The sequence below is a fragment of the Oncorhynchus mykiss genome, chromosome 24, assembly GCF_013265735.2.
Source record: "Oncorhynchus mykiss isolate Arlee chromosome 24, USDA_OmykA_1.1, whole genome shotgun sequence".
In the NCBI taxonomy this organism is placed as follows: Eukaryota; Metazoa; Chordata; class Actinopteri; order Salmoniformes; family Salmonidae; genus Oncorhynchus; species Oncorhynchus mykiss.
In genome coordinates, this window is record NC_048588.1 from 38501265 (window position 1) to 38523355 (window position 22091).

At 46.5% G+C, this 22091-nt stretch overlaps 1 protein-coding gene across 2 annotated transcripts in view; it reads left to right on the top strand.

Annotated features, from left to right (window-relative positions):
• rasgrp4 (RAS guanyl releasing protein 4) overlaps positions 1 to 21902 on the top strand; it is a 59732-nt gene extending 37830 nt beyond the window's left edge. For both annotated transcript variants that reach the window (XM_036961232.1, XM_036961233.1), the window contains 11 exons: positions 314 to 487; positions 2413 to 2529; positions 3975 to 4250; positions 4834 to 4914; positions 5879 to 5983; positions 14123 to 14232; positions 14875 to 15025; positions 15418 to 15454; positions 15895 to 16044; positions 18786 to 18997; positions 19811 to 21902. In XM_036961232.1, the coding sequence (XP_036817127.1) occupies positions 314 to 487; positions 2413 to 2529; positions 3975 to 4250; positions 4834 to 4914; positions 5879 to 5983; positions 14123 to 14232; positions 14875 to 15025; positions 15418 to 15454; positions 15895 to 16044; positions 18786 to 18997; positions 19811 to 19924 (1527 nt within the window). In that variant the 3' untranslated portion in view covers positions 19925 to 21902. The remainder of the gene's footprint in view (positions 1 to 313; positions 488 to 2412; positions 2530 to 3974; positions 4251 to 4833; positions 4915 to 5878; positions 5984 to 14122; positions 14233 to 14874; positions 15026 to 15417; positions 15455 to 15894; positions 16045 to 18785; positions 18998 to 19810) is intronic.
• The last annotated feature ends 189 nt before the right edge of the window (positions 21903 to 22091 follow it).

Below are 22091 nucleotides of genomic sequence, written 5' to 3' on the forward strand. Positions count from 1 at the left end.
TACTGGCTAAAAGGCATACAAAAGTAGCGGAGAATGTCTTTAACAAGTTCATGTCCTCTCTTACCTGCCTGTCTCTCTCTCTCTCTCTGTCCACTCCTGTGTCCTGTCTTACCTGCCTGTCTCTCTCTCTCTCTCTCTGTCCACTCCTGTGTCCTGTCTTACCTGCCTGTCTCTCTCTCTGTCCACTCCTGTGTCCTGTCTTACCTGCCTGTCTCTCTCTCTCTCTGTCCACTCCTGTGTCCTGTCTTACCTGCCTGTCTCTCTCTCTCTCTCTGTCCACTCCTGTGTCCTGTCCTTTCCTGCTCTGCGCCAGTTCCTGGATTACCGTAGCTACGTGGTGCGTGGCTCTGTGAGGGACAACCCATCCCTGGAGCGCAGTGTCATGATGTGTAATGGGGTGTCTCAGTGGGTCCAGCTGATGATTCTGAGCAGACACACTGCACAGCAGAGAGCCCAGGTCTTCACCAAGTTCCTACACGTAGCCCAGGTAACCTATAAACACACACACACACACACACCACTCAGCAGAGACCCCAGGTAACCTATAAACACACACACACACACCACTCAGCAGAGAGCCCAGGTAACCTATAAACACACACACACACACACACCACTCAGCAGAGAGCCCAGGTAACCTATAAACACACACACACACACACACACACACACCACTCAGCAGAGAGCCCAGGTAACCTATAAACACACACACACACACCACTCAGCAGAGACCCCAGGTATTCACCAGGTTCATACACGTACCCCAGGTAACTTACAAACAACAAACCAGCTAGTGTGAGTTCTGTACAGCATATGAAGTGTGGGAGTAGTTTCCATGAAAGAAGAGTTCCCACCTAGACGTGCCTGCCAGCGGCGGTTGGTGCCGTTTAAGATAAGGGAGGACTAATATATTTTCATGAGCAGGGCCTTATTTCTATTACAGCATATTGGATGACTGTCCTTCATTTTCCATTCACCCAGTTCAATGTAACAGTGATAGGTTTAAGCTACTACATGATACTCTAATTTTCCATATACCCATCATGAGGTTGTGAGCCTATGAATGAAAGTTTACAACGTAGGTGCACACAGGTCGAGAGAAAAATTTGAGTAATCAAAGTGACAGACAGCGACACATCTCTTGGCTGCATCTAGCTGATCTAGGGTGTGATCACTAGTCCAACAGTTGGAGAAATTCAGGTGTGTTTGATCACTGTTTTGCTCAGTTTGCTTCTGTTTCAGAGATGTTTTTCAACAGAATCGGTAGAATGAACACACCCCTGATCACACCCAAACACAGTTCACTTTCATAGAAGCCACATACTGATCCCTTTGCTCGTTGTAGAATTCCTTATCCCATCTACGCGCTCTCCTCCTCTCACCTTTTCCCTTCGCTTGTGGGCTTCAGTGAACACCACATCAGCTGTCTGTGACCAGACAAAAAAAAAAACAACACTTTCCTCATAACCACTAACCACTACACACAGCCTACATCGTTGTCACCATATTAGCTACTAGCTACTATAACTATAACTGCTACTATCATGGAGTACAGTGTACAGTCAGCAAGCAGTTTAGCAATTACCCCGGGGGCAATAAATTAATAAAACCAAAAGCTTACCTTGACTTGGAAGAATTCCAGTGTTGGATAGCCATAGCCAGCTAGCTAACATAGCATCCCTCTCTGTTGGATAGCCATAGCTAGCTAGCTAACATAGCATCCCTCTCTGTGGGATAGCCATAGCCAGCTAGCTAACATAGCATCCCTCTCTGTTGGATAGCCATAGACAGCTAGCTAACATAGCAACCCTCCCTGTTTGAGCTGGGTGTTTGAGTAGGCTAAACTAGCTAGCTGTTCAACTATTGTCTTTCGCTCTCTTTGAGTCAACTATTTACCACATTTTATGCACTGCAGTGCTAGCTAGTTGTAGCTTATGCTTTCAGTACTAGATTCATTCTCTGATCCTTTGATTGGGTGCTACAAGAGCTCTGATAGGTTGGAGGGTCATCCTCCAGACGTTTCCATAATTACTGTGTAAGTCTATGGAAGGGGGTGAGAACCATGAGCCTCCTAGGTTTTGTATTGAAGTCAATGTACCCCAGAGGAGGACGGAAGCTAGCTGTCCTCCGGCTACACCATGGTGCTACCTTGTGTGCTGTTGAGGCTATTGTAGACCTTTATTACAAAACAGTGGGTTTTAATCAATTATTTGGTGACGTGAATACATTTAGTATAGTTTTATCTAAAAAGGATAACTTGAAAATGTAGACTATTTTTTTATTTTTTTTAATCACTGAGGATGGTCCTCCCCTTCCTCCTCTGGTGTCTGCTGACATAAGTTCCCTTTTCTTTAGAATCCAGAAGCACTTCCTGAAATGACAAATAAATGTATTTTCTCCCTCCCCCTGTAGAGGCTGCATGCGCTGCAGAACTTTAACACTCTGATGGCGGTGACGGGGGGTCTGTGTCACAGCTCCATCTCTCGTCTGAAGGACACCGCCAGTCTGCTACCCCCTGACGTCACTAAGGTCAGCCTTAACCCTAACCTAGCTGATGGGATCCTTAGACGTGATAGGCCCTAACCCTAACCTAGCTGATGGGATCCTTAGCTGTGATAGGCCCTAACCCTAACCTAGCTGATGGGATCCTTAGCTGTGATAGGCCCTAACCCTAACCTAGCTGATGGGATCCTTAGCTGGGATAGGCCCTAACCCTAACCTAGCCGATGGGATCCTTAGCTGTGATAGGCCCTAACCCTAACCTAGCCGATGGGATCCTTAGCTGTGATAGGCCCTAACCCTAACCTAGCCGATGGGATCCTTAGCTGTGATAGGCCCTAACCCTAACCTAGCCGATGGGATCCTTAGCTGTGATAGGCCCTAACCCTAACCTAGCCGATGGGATCCTTAGCTGGGATAGGCCCTAACCCTAACCTAGCCGATGGGATCCTTAGCTGTGATAGGCCCTAACCCTAACCTAGCCGATGGGATCCTTAGCTGTGATAGGCCCTAACCCTAACCTAGCCGATGGCATCCTTAGCTGTGATAGGCCCTAACCCTAACCTAGCCGATGGGATCCTTAGCTGTGATAGGCCCTAACCCTAACCTAGCCGATGGGATCCTTAGCTGTGATAGGCCCTAACCCTAACCTAGCTGATGGGATCCTTAGCTGTGATAGGCCCTAACCCTAACCTAGCCGATGGGATCCTTAGCTGTGATAGGCCCTAACCCTAACCTAGCTGATGGGAACCTTAGCTGTGATAGGCCCTAACCCTAACCTAGCTGATGGGATCCTTAGCTGTGATAGGCCCTAACCCTAACCCTAACCTAGCTGATGGGATCCTTAGCTGTGATAGGCCCTTGATAACAGGCTAATATGTCACATGTATCCATGAGCAGCAGATGTTCTAGGTTCTATTATGTATCTATTATATATTATTTATTATGTATCTATGTATCTATATCTATGTTCTATTACGTGGTAATACATTTCTTGGTGTTCTAGATATTTTCTAAATTCAAACCTCCCAGTGGCAGTTGGTGACGTTTAAGATGAGGGAGGACTAATATATATTTTTATGAGCATGGCCTTATTATTTCTATTACAGCGTATTGGATGATTGATGATTGTGTGTGCGGATGATTGTCATTCATATTCCATTCATCCAGGTCATCGGTAGGTTTAAGCTACTACATGAGCCTCCTAGGTTTTGTATTGAAGTCAATGTACCCCAGAGGAGGACGGAAACTAGCTGTCCTCCTTTATTCGTTGAGGCTACTGTAGACATTGCAACAAACTCTTTTTCATGTTACACTACTTTTTATTTTTTTTTATAAAATTCACTGAGGATGGTCCTCCCCATCCTCCTCTGAGGAGCCTCCACTGAAACCTTCCCCCTAAAGCACCATGGGTGTTCAGAGGAAACCGACGACATCCATGTAGGAAGTAATCACCTTCTCCTCTTCCTCTCCAGGCCCTGAGCGAGATGACAGAGCTGCTGTCGTCCTCCAGTAACTATAGTAACTACCGACGGGTGTACAGTGAGTGTTCAGGGTTTAAAGTGCCTATCCTGGGGGTCCACTTGAAGGACCTGATCTCCCTGAACGAGGCCCTGCCGGACTACCTGGAGGAGCAGAAGATTAACCTGGGCAAACTGCAGCATCTCTACTCTAACATCTCTGACCTGCTGTCGGTACACTCCTGCTCTCCTCCGTTTGAAGCCAACAAGGATCTGCTGCATCTACTTACCGTGAGATATTTATATTGTATCTTTATTTAGTTTTATTTTTTATTTATTCGTTATTTTACCAGGTTTAGTTGACTGAGAACACGTTCTCATTTGCAGCAACGACCTGGGGAATAGTTACAGGGGAGAGGAGGAGGGGGATGAATGAGACAATTGTAAACTGGGGATGATTAGGTGACCGTGATGGTTTGAGGGCCAGATTGGGGAATTTAGCCAAGGACACAGGGGGTTAACACCCCACCCCTACTCTTACTCTTACGATAAGTGCCATGGGATCTTTAATGACCTCAGAGAGTCAGGACACCCGTATAACGTCCCAGCCCGAAAGACGGCACTCTGCACAGGGCAATGTCCCCAATCACTGCCCTGGGACATTGGGATATTTGTTTAATTTGTTAAAATCTTTATTTATAACCAGGCTAGAATACTTTTTCTCAAATGGAATTGATTTAGTTTTTGTCGGTTATAGGGCTCCGTTTAGGGGTATGGATACTGTGAAAAGCTATTACTAAAGTAGATGTATTGAGAGACACAGTAGACCTCTTGAATGTATAGTCACCCCCCCCCCCCCCTCCTCTCCCCCCAGCTGTCTCTGGATCTTTACTACACAGAAGATGAGATCTATGAGCTGTCCTACACCAAGGAACCCAAGAACCCTAAGACACAGGTCAGTACTGGACACCTAAAAACATTATATATCAGTGGGGCAAAAAAGTATTTAGTCAGCCACCAATTGCGCAAGTTCTCCCACTTAAAAAGATGGGAGAGGCCTGTAATTTTCAAATTATTTTTCACCATAATTTGCAAATAAATTCATAAAAAATCCTACAATGTGATTTTCTGGATTTTTTTTCTCATTTTGTCTGTCATAGTTGAAGTGTACCTATGATGAAAATTACAGGCCTCTCATCTTTTTAAGTGGGAGAACTTGCACAATTGGTGGCTGACTAAATACTTTTTCCCCCCACTGTATGTCCGATCTAGTTGCAAGGAAGTAAATGGGCTTGTTCCACATTGCAGCCGACAACACACGTGACTGCCGGCTGACTGATCAACGAATCACCTTGTATCATAAATAACTACTCAATTATTATTTTGTAGATCAGTCAGTCACCATTTACCCACAATGCATCATGGGATTGATGCTCTCGAACACAATCAATGATTGTACTCTTCGGGAAAAGGGGGGGGGGGGGGGGGGGGGGGGGTGAAATCTCTAGAGTCGTGTGCCAGCCTCATCAACTTCTTCCTAGGTCATTAGACACAGGGGCTGTCGAATCAAATCAAAATTATACTTGTCATAAGCGCCGAATACAACGTGTGTAGTAGACCTTTACAGTGGAAGTGCTTAGAGAGACTAGTGTCACTCACTGTGCTCTGTCTCTTACTGCTGACATGCAGTTTATCAACGTTATCTGTTACCGTCATCCTGCCTCCCTTCTTCCTGACCTCTGACTTTACACGCTGAGCTCGCTGCATCATCCTGTGGGTGGAGGCTAGGCTACATCAAAGTTAACCACAAAAAGACTGAGCCCTTGACAAAGGCTTGTGATGTGGTAGGTGTTAACGTGTGCAGTGTTTCATGCCTCCTCCCTCCTTTCCTCTCCTCTCCCTTCCCCTCCCCGCCTTAGCCTGTAGCACCTGTCAAATCCCCAGTTGTAGCAGAGTGGGGGTCAGGGGTGACTCCGAGGCTGGACCCAGACACCATCTCTAAACACGTCAAACAGATGGTGGATGTGAGTATCTGTCTGTCTGCTGGTCTCTCTCTCTCTCCTCTCTGTCTGTCTGTCTGTCTGTCTGCCTGCTGGTCTCTCTCTCTCTCCTCTCTGTCTGTCTGCTGGTCTCTCTGTCTGTCTGTCTGTCTGTCTGTCTGTCCTCAGCGACACTCGGGCTCTTTCTAAATGTATCTCTCCTGATTTCTCACATCCTATCTCCCCACTTCTCAAAACACAATGAAGGAGAAGGTCAGAGGAGAGAGACCTGGGAGCTTCTTCTTTTCTATATGGTTGCGAAGGAGGCGAGGAGATAGGATGCAAGGAATCAAGTAGAGCTGAATTGGGATAGAACTGTGAGATGTGTTGCCTGTCTGTGTGTGAGTCTTTTTTCATTTCCTCATTACTGTGCAGTCTAAAGCAGAACTACCCCCCTTGCTCTACCACAACACAAAGTTAACATCATGTACTTTATCTGTCGTACCCATAGAGATGTGTAGAGATCCCAACGTTGATTCTGTCCCATCATGGTGTCTGTGAGCCCACGTTCAGCACCATCTCCATTTTAAAGTAGTCCATTTTGCAGTGGTGGAGTCTTAAACCAAAATCGTGTGTGTCATATAATTGTGGCCACTAGATGGCGGTGATTTTCATTTACGAACCAATGATGAAGGTGAATAAAGATATCACAGTAATACTCCACTCACTACTTGTAGCTGTATAGTCAGTTTGTTTGTGTTGTTGGTCTTGGCTAGCTTAATGCTCCTGTCGTTAGCTAGCTAGCACTCAGTCACTTACGTGGCTGCTAGCATCGTCATGAAAAGAGGCTTAATGCTCCTGTCGTTAGCTAGCTAGCACTCAGTCACTTACGTGGCTGCTAGCATCGTCATGAAAAGAGGCTTAATGCTCCTGTCGTTAGCTAGCTAGCACTCAGTCACTTACGTGGCTGCTAGCATCGTCATGAAAAGAGGCTTAATGCTCCTGTCGTTAGCTAGCTAGCACTCAGTCACTTACGTGGCTGCTAGCATCGTCATGAAAAGAGGCTTAATGCTCCTGTCGTTAGCTAGCTAGCACTCAGTCACTTACGTGGCTGCTAGCATCGTCATGAAAAGAGGCTTAATGCTCATGTCGTTAGCTAGCTAGCACTCAGTCACTTACGTGGCTGCTAGCATCGTCATGAAAAGAGGCTTAATGCTCCTGTCGTTAGCTAGCTAGCATCGTCATGAAAAGAAGCTTGAGGGAAGCACTACGATATGACATTTTTCTACATTGAACAAAAATATAAAAAGTAACATGTAAAGTCTTGGTCCCGTGTTTCATAAGCTGAAATAAAAGATCCCAGAAATGTTCCATACTGCACAAAAAGCTTATTTCTCTCAAATGTTGTACACAAATTTGTTTACATCCCTGTTACTGAGCATTTCTCCTTCGTCAAGATAATCCAACCACCTGACAGGTGTGGCATATCAAGAAGCTGATTAAACAGCATGATCATTACACAGGTGCACCTTGTGCTGGGGCCACTCTAAAATGTGCAGTTTTGTCACACAACACAAGGCCACAGATGACTCAAGTCTTGAGGGAACGTGCAATTGGCATGCTGACTGCAGGAAGGTCCACCAGAGCTGTTACCAGATAATTAAATGATCATTTCTCTACCATAAGCCGCCGTTTGCTGATGTCAATGTTGTGAACAGACTGCCCCTTGGTGGGGGAGGGGTTATGGTAAGGGCAGGCAGGCCCATTGTCGTGCCATTCATCTACTGCCATCACCTCATGTTTCAGCATGATATTGCACGGCACCATGTCACAAGGATCTGTGCACAAATTCTGAATGCTGAAACTTTCCCAGTTCTTCCATGGCCTGCATACTCACCAGACATGTCACCCACTGAGCATGTTTGGGATGCTCTGGATCGACGTGTATGACAGCGTGTTCCAGTTCACACCAATATCCAGCAACTTCACACAGCCGTTGAAGAGGAGTGGCGACAACATTCCACAGGCCACAATCAACAGCCTGATCAACTCTATGCGAAGGAGATGTGTCACGCTGCATGAGACAAATGGTGGTCACACCAGATACTGACTGGTTTTCTGATTCACACCCCTACTTTTTTTTTTAAGGTATCTGTGACCAACAGATACATATCTGTATTCCCAGTCATGTGAAATCCATGGATTAGGGCCTAATGAATTTATTTCAATTGACTGATTTCCTCATATGAACTGTAACTCAGTAAAATCTTTGAAATTGTTGCATGTTGCGTTTATGTTTTTTGTTCAGTATAAGTAGAGAGAACACTCTGGAGCACTCTAGAACACTCTGGAGCACTCTGGAGCACTCTGGAACACTCCGGAACACTCTGGAACACTCTGGAGCACTGGAGCACTCTGGAGCACTCTGGAACACTCTGGAGCACTCTGGAACACTCTAGAGCACTCTGGAACACTCTGGAACACTGGAGCACTCTGGAGCACTCTGGAGCACTCTGGAACACTCTGGAACACTCTGGAACACTCTGGATCAGGCAATGTTGAAAAGTGATCTTTAGACATGCACAGTACTTATCTTTAATGTCATTTTTTTATTGACTAAAACAAGAAGACAACAAGAAAAATTGCATTTTGAAAAGGGGCAAGTTTTTTTGTTGCTGTGAGCCAACGGTAACCTAGGTAACATGTTGTTTTTCCCCCCCCCCACAGTTCAATCTAATACCGACCGGGACTATTTTTGAACATGGTTCAATGCAACGATAAATCAGCTAGGCAGCATCTTGGAGCTAAAATTGGAATCATGTATACCAGGGGGTTGAGCAAGTACTATTTGAGAAGGTTCCGGTCATACACATTTCCTAGGTGGAAAAGGGTCTGGATGGATATTGTCGGAAACAAACCCCCACCTCACAACACGTGTGACCCCAAACTGTTGACACTACAGAGAAAAAAGAATTGCAGTTTTAAAATGTACTTCCTACCACAGAGTGAAGGTAAAAATGTAGCCGTTTTAAAGCTAATTTCCTGCAATTCCACACACTTATTTGTTGTTATATGATACTAGTTGTCAAACCTCAACCAAATTCTTAAAATATATATACAGTGCATTCGGAAAGTATTCAGACCCCTTGACTTTTTCCACATTTTGTTATTATTATTCTAAAATGGATGAAATAAAAAAGTATTCCTCATCAGTCTACACACAATACCCCATAATGACATCACAATACCCCATAATGACATCACAATACCCCATAATGACATCACAATACCCCATAATGACATCACAATACCCCATAATGACATCACAATACCCCATAATGACATCACGATACCCCATAATGACATCACAATACCCCATAATGACATCACAATACCCCATAATGACATCACAATACCCCATAATGACATCACAATACCCCATAATGAATAAGCGAAACCAGATTTTTAGACTTTTTAGAAAATTTACATAAGTATTCAGACCCTTTGCTATGAGACTCGAAATTGAGCTCAGGTGCATCCTGATTCCATTGAACATCCTTGAGATGTTTCCACAATTTGATTGGAGTCCACCTGTGGTAAATTCAATTGATTGGACATGATTTGGAAAGGCACACACCTGTCTATATAAGGTCTCACAGTTGACAGTGCATTTCAGAGCAAAAACCAAGCCATGAGGTCGAAGGAATTATCCGTAGAGCTCAGAGACAGGATTGTGTCGAGGTACAGAGGTGGGGAAGGGTACCAAAACATTTCTGCAACATTGAAGGTCTCCAAGAACACAGTGGCCTCCATAATTCTGAAATGGAAGTAGTTTGGAACCACCAAGACTCTTCCTAAAGCTGGCTGCCCGGCCAAACTGAGCAATCGGAGGAGAAGGGCCTTGGTCAGGGAGGTGACCAAGAACACTCCTCAGCAAAAGGCACATGACAGCCCACTTGGAGTTTGCCAAAAGGCACCTAAAGGACTCTCAGACCATGAGAAACAAGATTCTCTGGTCTGATGAAACCAAGATTGAACTCTTGGCCTGAATGCCAAGCGTCACATCTGGAGGAAACATGGCACCATCCCTACGGTGAAGCATGGTGGTGGCAGCATCATGTTGTGGGGATGTTTTTCAATGGCCAGGACTGGGAGACTAGTCAGGATCGAGGGAAAGATGAACGGAGCAAAGTACAGAGAGATCCTTGATGGAAATCTGCTCCAGAGCGCTCAGGACCTCAGACTGGGGCGAAGGTTCACCTTCCAGCAGGACAACGACCCTAAGCACACAGCCAAGATAACGCAGGAGTGGCTTCAGGACAAGTCTCTGAATGTCCTTGAGTGGCCCAGCCAGAGCCCAGATTTTAACCCGATCAAACATCTCTGGATAGACCTGAAAATAGCTGTGCAGCGACACTCCCCATCCAACCTGACAGAGCTTGAGAGGATCTGCAGATGTTACTGATGTGAAATGACTAGCTAGTTAGCGGTGGTGCGCGTTTCAATCGGTGACGTCACTTGCTTGCTTTGGCGCTACAAAGTATTAACTTAAGGGGGCTGAATAATTTTGCACGCCCAATTTTTAAGTTTTTGATTTGTTAAAAAAGTTTGAAATATCCAATAAATGTCGTTCCACTTCATGATTGTGTCCCACTTGTTGATTCTTCACAAAAAATACAGTTTTATATCTTTATGTTTGAAGCATGAAATGTGGCAAAAGGTCGCAAAGTTCAAGGGGGCTGAATACTTTCGCAAGGCACTGTACATGTCATATTTCCGTTTTTATTTTTATAAATTTGCTAAAATTATTTTTAAAAATATACTGTTTTTGCTTTGTCATTATGGGTGATTGTGTGTAGATTGATGAGGGAAAACAATGATTTAATCAATTTTAGAATAAGGCTGGAATGTAACATGTGGAAAAAAATCAAGGGGTCTGAATACTTTCTGAATGCAGTGTATATCTATTATTTGTTGTTTAATTGGGATCCATGGTCCGTGTTGACCCTGTTCTGGGTCCGTGTTGACCCTGTTCTGGTTCCATGGTATGTGTTGACCCTGTTCTGGGTCCATGTTGACCCTGTTCTGGGTCCATGGTCCGTGTTGACCCTGTTCTGGGTCCATGGTCCGTGTTGACCCTGTTCTGGGTCCATGGTCCGTGTTGACCCTGTTCTGGGTCCGTATTGACCCTGTTCTGGGTCCATGGTCCGTGTTGACCCTGTTCTGTGTCCATGGTCCGTGTTGACCCTGTTCTGGGTCCGTGTTGACCCTGTTCTGGGTCCGTGTTGACCCTGTTCTGGGTCCATGGTCCGTGTTGACCCTGTTCTGGGTCCATAATCCGCGTTGACCCTGTTCTGGGTCCGTGTTGACCCTGTTTTGGGTCCGTGTTGACCCTGGTCTGGGTCCGTGTTGACCCTGTTCTGAGTCCGTAATCCGTGTTGACCCTGTTTTGGGTCCGTGGGTCCGTAATCCGTATTGACCCTGTTCTGGGTCCGTGGGTCCGTAATCCGTGTTGACCCTGTTCTGGGTCCGTAATCCGTGTTGACCCTGTTCTGGATCCGTAATCCGTGTTGACCCTGTTCTGGGTCCGTAATCCGTATTCCGTATTAATCTGGACCCCTACAAATCAGCCGGGCTAGACAATCTGGACCCTTTCTTTCTAAAATTATCTGCCGAAATTGTTGCCACCCCTATTACTAGCCTGTTCAACCTCTCTTTCGTGTCGTCTGAGATTCCCAAAGATTGGAAAGCAGCTGCGGTCATCCCCCTCTTCAAAGGGGGGGACACTCTTGACCCAAACTGCTACAGACCTATATCTATCCTACCATGCCTTTCTAAGGTCTTCAAAAGCCAAGTCAACAAACAGATTACCGACCATTTTGAATCTCACCATACCTTCTCTGCTATGCAATCTGGTTTCAGAGCTGGTCATGGGTGCACCTCAGCCACGCTCAAGGTCCTAAACGATATCTTAACCGCCATCGATAAGAAACATTACTGTGCAGCCGTATTCATTGATCAGGCCAAGGCTTTCGACTCTGTCAATCACCACATCCTCATCGGCAGACTCAACAGCCTTGGTTTCTCAAATGATTGCCTCGCCTGGTTCACCAACTACTTCTCTGATAGAGTTCAGTGTGTCAAATCGGAGGGTCTGTTGTCCGGACCTCTGGCAGTCTCTATGGGGGTGCCACAGGGTTCAATTCTTGGACCGACTCTCTTCTCTGTATACATCAATGAGGTCGCTCTTGCTGCTGGTGAGTCTCTGATCCACCTCTACGCAGACGACACCATTCTGTATACTTCCGGCCCTTCTTTGGACACTGTGTTAACAACCCTCCAGGCAAGCTTCAATGCCATACAACTCTCCTTCCGTGGCCTCCAATTGCTCTTAAATACAAGTAAAACTAAATGCATGCTCTTCAACCGATCGCTACCTGCACCTACCCGCATGTCCAACATCACTACTCTGGACGGCTCTGACTTAGAATACGTGGACAACTACAAATACTTAGGTGTCTGGTTAGACTGTAAACTCTCCTTCCAGACCCATATCAAACATCTCCAATCCAAAGTTAAATCTAGAATTGGCTTCCTATTTCGCAACAAAGCATCCTTCACTCATGCTGCCAAACATACCCTTGTAAAACTGACCATCCTACCAATCCTCGACTTTGGCGATGTAATTTACAAAATAGCCTCCAATACCCTACTCAACAAATTGGATGCAGTCTATCACAGTGCAATCCGTTTTGTCACCAAAGCCCCATATACTACCCACCATTGCGACCTGTACGCTCTCGTTGGCTGGCCCTCGCTTCATACTCGTCGCCAAACCCACTGGCTCCATGTCATCTACAAGACCCTGCTAGGTAAAGTCAGCTCAGTTATCTCAGCTCGCTGGTCACCATAGCATCTCCCACCTGTAGCACACGCTCCAGCAGGTATATCTCTCTAGTCACCCCCAAAACCAATTCTTTCTTTGGCCGCCTCTCTTTCCAGTTCTCTGCTGCCAATGACTGGAACGAACTACAAAAATCTCTGAAACTGGAAACACTTATCTCCCTCACTAGCTTTAAGCACCAACTGTCAGAGCAGCTCACAGATTACTGCACCTGTACATAGCCCACCTATAATTTAGCCCAAACAACTACCTCTTTCCCAACTGTATTTTATTTATTTATTTATTTTGCTCCTTTGCACCCCATTATTTTTATTTCTACTTTGCACATTCTTCCATTGCAAAACTACCATTCCAGTGTTTTACTTGCTATATTGTATTTACCTTGCCACCAAGGCCTTTTTTGCCTTTACCTCCCTTCTCACCTCATTTGCTCACATTGTATATAGACTTGTTTATACTTTATTATTGACTGTATGTTTGTTTTACTCCATGTGTAACTCTGTGTTGTTGTATCTGTCGAACTGCTTTGCTTTATCTTGGCCAGGTCGCAATTGTAAATGAGAACTTGTTCTCAACTTGCCTACCTGGTTAAATAAAGGTAAAATAAATAAATAAATAAATAAAATTGACCCTGTTCTGGGTCCATAATCCGTGTTGACCCTGTTCTGGGTCCATAATCCGTGTTGACCCTGTTATGGGTCCGTAATCCGTGTTGACCCTGTTCTGGGTCCGTAATCCGTGTTGACCCTGTTCTGGGTCCGTAATCCGTGTTGACCCTGTTCTGGGTCCGTAATCCGTATTGACCCTGTTCTGGGTCCGTAATCCGTGTTGACCCTGTTCTGGGTCCGTAATCCGTATTGACCCTGTTCTGGGTCCGTAATCCGTGTTGACCCTGTTCTGGGTCCGTAATCCGTATTGACCGCGTTCTGGGTCTGGATCCAGCCCGCAGTACATTTATTGAGTTTAACTGTTCTAATGCTGATACAAAAAAAATAGCAACAGAGAAATATACAATACGACGAATTTAGCAAACGTGGCATTTGTGGTAAGTGCATGGAGGCCGCCATCTTAACTGAACTTTCGCTATTTGAAGAAGACAATGCTCTGATCGTTGACTGATCGCTCCCAAAAACCCACCTAGTTTACTACTTTAAAATGGTGGAAGCCCTCTATGGCAACGTCCATGCAAAAAACATGTTATTTCCAAGTAGAGATCTCTACACATCTCTATGGTCGTACGTACCACAGAATGAACATAACGTCTGTGCTGACCTCTGCAGTCCATCATGAAGAACTACGACCTGAACCAGGATGGGTACATCTCTCTGGAGGACTTTAAGAAGATAGCAGCTAACTTCCCCTTCTCCTTCTGCAACAATGACAGTGACAGGTGAGAGAGAGTGAGAGAGAGAATGAGAGAGAGTGAGAGAGAGTGAGAGAGATCCTGTGCCACAGATGGATGTGTGAACTCTCATTTTAAGAACATTCTGTCTCTAGATTTAACAATCTGTCACTCTCTTTCTCCTCCCATCCCTCTCTCTCCTCCTTTATCCTCCCCATCCCTCCCTCTCTCCTCTTCCATCCCTCTCTCCTCCCATCCCTCCCTCCTCTCCTCCCATCCTCCCTCTCTCCTCCCATCCCTTCCCTCCCTCTCTCCTCCTTCCCTCTCTCCTCCTTCCCTCTCTCCTCTCATTCCTCCCTCTCTCCTCCCATTCCTCCCTCTCTCGTCCCATCCCATCCCTCCCTCTCTCCTCTCCTCCCATCCCTCCCTCTCTCCTCCCATTCCTCCCTCCCTCCTCCCATCCCTCCCTCCCTCCTCCCATCCCTCCCTCTCTCCCCCATCCCATCCCTCTCTCCTCCCCTCCCTCCCTCCCTCCTCTCATCCCATCCCTCCCCTCCCGCTCTCCTCCCTTCCCTCCCTCTCTCCTCCCATCCCCCTCTCTCTCCTCCCATCCCTCCCTCCTCCCATCCCATCCCTCTCTCCTCTCCCTCTCTCCTCCCATCCCTCCCTCTCTCCTCCCATCCCTTCCAGAGAGGGGGAGATCAGTCATCAGCAGATCAACTCCTACTTCATGAGGGGGATGTCCGTATGTGCCAAACTAGGATACAACTTCAAGAACGTTCACAACTTCCACGAGACCACGTACAAGCGACCCACCTTCTGTGACACTTGTGGAGGCTTTGTGGGTATTGCATTGAGCTGGATGTTGTTAAAACTGTGATTTGGCTGAGATTCACTAACCATCTAATCCATGCTCTGTTGTGTCCTCCTCTCTGTTGTGTCCTCTCTGCTGTGTCCTCTCTGCTGTGTCCTCTCTGTTGTGTCCTCTCTGCTGTGTCCTCTCTGTCGTGTCCTCTCTGTTGTGTCCTCTCTGCTGTGTCCTCTCTGTCGTGTCCTCTCTGCCGTGTCCTCTCTGTTGTGTCCTCTCTGTTGTGTCCTCTCTGTTGTGTCCTCTCTGCTGTGTCCTCTGTGTCGTGTCCTCTCTGCTGTGTCCTCTCTGTTGTGTCCTCTCTGCTGTGTCCTCTCTGTTGTGTCCTCTCTTGTGTCCTCTCTGCTGTGTCCTCTCTGTTGTAGCTGTGGGGAGTCATCAAGCAGGGCTTCCACTGTCGAGGTAAGATATCTCATCTAAGGTTCTCACAACAGCATCACTCACATTATGATGTCACAGTACCTTAGAACAGTGGTTCCCAAACAAATGGGTCGGGGGGGGGGGTCCCTTTTCTTTTTAAAGGAAGTCAGGCTGACTTTAAACTCACTCTTGAAAGTTGTAATAGTAGAAGGTACCATTTCTAAATATGGGTAGTGTATCATCAGTTCCTCTTGTCATGTTAGTCTTAACAAACCTCATAGAGATATTTATAACATGAAATGTCCAGGTCAACCAGCCCAGGTCAACTGAAGTTTTATTTGAAGCACAAAGATGTTGTAGTAATGTTTGATTTACTTAAATATCACATGAATACACATTAGACATGGCAAAATGCCTTTTACTCTCTCTCTCTCTCTTTCTCTCTCTCTCCCTCCCCCCCTCCCTCCCTCCCTCCCCATCAGACTGTGGGGTAAACTGTCACAGACACTGCCAGGACCTGTGTGGGATGCAGTGTGTGAAGAGAGACAGGGTGTATGCTGGGTCATGTCCCTCCACCCCTGCCTCAGCCCTCACTCCTGTCCCAGACCTCCTGACCAAGGCGAACAGCTGGAGTAAGGCACACTCTGTCACATCACCCTACTGCTAGTGACTGTCACTCTATCACATCACCCTACTGCTAGTGACTGTCACTCTATCACATCACCCTACTGCTAGTGACTGGCTCTATCACATCACCCTACTGCTAGTGACTGGCTCTATCACATCACCCTACTGCTAGTGACTGGCTCTATCACATCACCCTACTGCTAGTGACTGGCTCTATCACATCACCCTACTGCTAGTAACTGTCACTCTATCACACCACCCTACTGCTAGTGACTGTCACTCTATCACACCACCATACTGCTAGTGACTGGCTCTATCACATCACCCTACTGCTAGTGACTGTCACTCTATCACACCACCCTACTGCTAGTGACTGTCACTCTATCACACCACCATACTGCTAGTGACTGGCTCTATCACATCACCCTACTGCTAGTGACTGGCTCTATCAAATCACCCTAGTGCTAGTGACTGTCACTATCACATCACCCTACTGCTAGTGACTGTCACTCTATCACACCACCATACTGCTAGTGACTGGCTCTATCACATCACTCTACTGCTAGTGACTGGCTCTATCAAATCACCCTACTGCTAGTGACTGGCTCTATCACATCACCCTACTGCTAGTGGCTGGCTCTATCACATCACCCTACTGCTAGTGACTGGCTCTATCACATCACCCTACTGCTAGTGACTGGCTCTATCACATCACCCTACTGCTAGTGACTGGCTCTATCACATCACCCTACTGCTAGTGACTGGCTCTATCACATCACCCTACTGCTAGTGACTGGCTCTATCACATCACCCTACTGCTAGTGACTGTCACTATCACATCACCCTACTGCTAGTGACTGTCACTCTATCACACCACCATACTGCTAGTGACTGGCTCTATCACATCACCCTACTGCTAGTGACTGGCTCTATCAAATCACCCTACTGCTAGTGACTGTCACTATCACATCACCCTACTACTAGTGACTGTCACTCTATCACACCACCATACTGCTAGTGACTGGCTCTATCACATCACCCTACTGCTAGTGACTGGCTCTATCAAATCACCCTACTGCTAGTGACTGGCTCTATCACATCACCCTACTGCTAGTGGCTGGCTCTATCACATCACCCTACTGCTAGTGACTGGCTCTATCACATCACCCTACTGCTAGTGACTGGCTCTATCACATCACCCTACTGCTAGTGACTGGCTCTATCACATCACCCTACTGCTAGTGACTGGCTCTATCACATCACCCTACTGCTAGTGACTGGCTCTATCACATCACCCTACTGCTAGTGACTGGCTCTATCACATCACCCTACTGCTAGTGACTGTCACTATCACATCACCCTACTGCTAGTGACTGTCACTCTATCACACCACCATACTGCTAGTGACTGGCTCTATCAAATCACCCTACTGCTAGTGACTGGCTCTATCACATCACCCTACTGCTAGTGGCTGGCTCTATCACATCACCCTACTGCTAGTGACTGGCTCTATCACATCACCCTACTGCTAGTGACTGGCTCTATCACATCACCCTACTGCTAGTGACTGGCTCTATCACATCACCCTACTGCTAGTGACTGGCTCTATCACATCACCCTACTGCTAGTGACTGGCTCTATCATATCACCCTACTGCTAGTGACTGGCTCTATCACATCACCCTACTGCTAGTGACTGGCTCTATCACATCACCCTACTGCTAGTGACTGGCTCTATCACATCACCCTACTGCTAGTGACTGGCTCTATCACATCACCCTACTGCTAGTGACTGTCACTCTATCACATCACCCTACAGTGACTGTCACTCTATCCCATCACCCTACAGTGACTGTCACTCTATCCCATCACCCTACAGTGACTGTCACTCTATCACATCACCCTACAGTGATTGTCACTCTATCACATCACCCTACAGTGACTGTCACATCAACCTACAGTGACTGTCATATCAATCTACAGTGACTGTCACCCTATCACATCACCCTACAGTGACTGTCACATCAATCTACAGTGACTGTCACTCTATCACATCAACCTACAGTGACTGTCACTCTATCACATCACCCTACAGTGATTGTCACTCTATCACATCACCCTACAGTGACTGTCACATCAACCTACAGTGACTGTCATATCAATCTACAGTGACTGTCACCCTATCACATCACCCTACAGTGACTGTCACATCAATCTACAGTGACTGTCACTCTATCACATCACCCTACAGTTACTGTCACTCTATCACATCAACCTACAGTGACTGTCACTAACACATCAACCTACTGCTACAGTGACTGTCACTATCACATCAACCTACTGCTACAGTGACTGTCACTAACACATCAACCTACTGCTACAGTGACTGTCACATCAACCTACTGCTACAGTGACTGTCACTATCACATCAACCTAGTGCTACAGTGACTGTCACATCAACCTACTGCTACAGTGACTGTCACATCAACCTACTGCTACAGTGACTGTCACTATCACATCAACCTACTGCTACAGTGACTGTCACTAACACATCAACCTACTGCTACAGTGACTGTCACTATCACATCAACCTACTGCTACAGTGACTGTCACTATCACATCAACCTACTGCTACAGTGACTGTCACTAACACATCAACCTACTGCTACAGTGACTGACTGGTTGATTGTTATATTCCCTATAATAATAATAATAATGATGATGTACTGTTGTGTTTATCCAAACAGGTTCTTCGGAAGACAACACCTTTGTTTTCCCCGGGGGTAACAGTAATTGTGGTAACAACCGTAATAGGAGGGACTTGGACCGGTCCACTCTGGGTAACAGGGGTGACTCTGCGCTCTCAGACCGGTCCACCCAGACAGACCCGGGGTTGTGGATGCCTGTGAGTGTGGACAAGAAGGGAAACCAGCAAGTTCTCCCTATAGAGAGAGACAGGGTAAGACCTGTAGTCAACACCAAATCAGACACAGCTCAGGTTTTTTAAATTAACTATTTCACATGACCCTGTCTGTCTGAAACAGCCTGACCCTGTCTGTCTGAAACAGCCTGACCTTGTCTGTCTGAAACAGCCTAACCCTGTCTGCCTGACCCTGTCTGTCTGAAACAGCCTAACCCTGTCTGCCTGACCCTGTCTGTCTGAAACAGCCTAACCCTGTCTGCCTGACCCTGTCTGTCTGAAACAGCCTGACCCTGTCTGCCTGACCCTGTCTGTCTGAAACAGCCTGACCCTGTCTGTCTGACCCTGTCTGCCTGAAACGGTCTGCACTCTCCCCCCCCCCCCAGGGCTGTGTTGTGACGCTCCCCCCTCCCTCCCCCAGGGCTGTGTTGTCTCCCCCCTTTCCTCCCCCCCAGGTCTGTGTTGTGACTCCCCACCCTCCCTCCCCCAGGGCTGTGTTGTCTCCCCCCCTTCCTCCCCCCCAGGTCTGTGTTATGGCATCCCCACCCTCCCTCCCTCCCCCCAGGGCTGTGTTGTGACTCCCCACCCTCCCTCCCTCCCCACAGGGCTGTGTTGTGACTCTCCACCCCCCCCCCCCCCCCCCCCCCCCCCCAGGTCTGTGTTGTCTCCCCCCCCAGGTCTGTGTTGTGACTCTCCACCCTTCCTCCCCCCCAGGGCTGTGTTGTGACTCCCCCCCCTCCCTCCCTCCCCCGAGGTCTGTGTTGTCTCCCCCCCCAGGTCTGTGTTGTGACTCCCCCCCCCCCCCCCCCCTAGGGCTGTGTTGTGACTCTCCACCCTCCCTCCCCCCCCCAGGGCTGTGTTGTGAAGCCCCAGAGATTCCTTGGCTCCTCCATGCCTGCCTCCTTCCTGCAGGAGAAGATGGAGGAACTCAACTTGATCAGAGATAAGAGCAGAGAACCCGACTGAGCTGGGACACTGGATACCCACGGACAGACACACACACACACAAGAACGGACGGACACACACAAACGTGCGCACACATACGGACAGACACACACAAACTCATACACACCCAGACATCAAATAAACTGGGTTTATGTGGGCTGTGTTTGAGCCAATGGGTTTGTTTCTCAATATGCATCCTACCGTGCTCCACACTCATGCTCCAAGTGAATTCTCTTCAGGACGTTCTCCCGAGTGAATTCTCTTCAGGACGTTCTCCCGAGTGCTTTCTCCTCAGGACGTTCTCCCGAGTGAATTCTCTTCAGGACGTTCTTCCGAGTGAATTCTCTTCAGGACGTTCTCCCGAGTGAATTCTCTTCAGGACGTTCTCCCGAGTGAATTCTCTTCAGGACGTTCTCCCGAGTGAATTCTCTTCAGGACGTTCTCCCGAGTGAATTCTCTTGAGGTTGAGAGTGTGGAGAACACATAAAACTTTCCATTTGAGAAGCACTTCCCCCTACTGTATTACCTCACACTGCACCTCCCCATTCACCGACCCTCCTTCCAGCCAGGACAATGACGACAACAGACGAAGATATACACAAAGCTAACTTTTACTTCATAATTATCAGCTAGATATATGTGAATAGTTGTAATCTAGCTAGCCAGCTAGCTAGTTAAACAGGGGGAAAAAATGAACAGCAACGAATGTCATGCAAGGTACAGTCGATGTCAATTCTTTGTGGGTAGCTAGCTAACATTTTTTTCCCCGTGGCTAGCCAGTTAGCCCTATTGATTTACTATGGACTTAACCCATTCCTTCTTCTAGCCAGGACAATGGCAATAGAGACGATATATACACGAAGCAAATGTTTTACTTCATATCTATGAGCTAGCTATATGCTTGCTGTTTGGGGTTTTAGGCTGGGTTTCTGTACAGAACTTTGTGACATCAGCTGATGTAAGAATGGCTTTATAAATACGTTTAATTGATTGATTGCTATATGTTTACCGTAATAATGTAGCTAACCAGATAGAATAACAGGCAAAAAAACGACATAAACCAATGTTATCCAAGGTAGATATAAATTCTTCGTGGGCAGTAAGCTAACAATTATTTGTGGCTCTCTGGCTAGCTAACAGCAGTAGTTAGCCAGTTAGCTCTATTGACTTTACAATGGGCTTACGACCTACGCACACTACAGTGGGTACTGTAGGAAGGTAACCATGCCAAAACGGGCTGTATTTATTAACGTAGCAAGATAAAATATTGTAGTCAGGCAACGTATATGATTAGCTAACATTTAAATTCCCAAGTCGCGTTGTATTTTTCGCTTCAGCTCAAGCAATGGCCGCCATTAATTTTAATCAAAATTTGTGTAATTTTGTATGTTGTGTTTTTGTAATCATATTTCTGTTGAAGCTTACATCGATGCATGCTAAAAAAAAAAAATATGTACGAATGGAACACGCATTCGAAAAGTACCCTCAATGCACTGTTTCGTATACTTTGATTTGGGACTCAACCCCTCCGACCCTCCCGTGCTACAATATGCCACGGTATTATGGATTCTGATAAACACCCATTGATGCAACCACTTTTCCTGATAATTTTCAAGTAGAGTTCATGTAAAAAAAAAATTTTTTTTTTTTAAATATATTTTCCTGTGACTTCTACAATCTATTTTGGTTTTCTAAATATATACAGTGTATTCTAACTGTTATGTGACGTATGATGTATTTTTTTCCATTTCTGAACATTCTTGAACGTTCTGTGGTGCTAAGCTCTTTTCTTCAACACCAGGGGTTAAATCCCAAATGGCACCCTATTCCCTATATAGGGCACTACTTTGATCACTACTAGATCCCTGGTCAAAAAGGTATTTAAAAAAAATAATAATTCGACAAGTCAGTTAAAAGATAAAATCTTATTTTCAATGACGGCCTAGGAACAGTGGGTTAACTGGTCGAGGAACAGTGGGGTTAACTGGTCTAGGAACAGTGGGGTTAACTGGTCTAGGAACAGTGGGGTTAACTGGTCTAGGAACAGTGGGTTAACTGGTCTAGGAACAGTGGGGTTAACTGGTCTAGGAACAGTGGGGTTAACTGGTCTAGGAACAGTGGGGTTAACTGGTCTAGGAACAGTGGGGTTAACTGGTCTAGGAACAGTGGGGTTAACTGGTCTAGGAA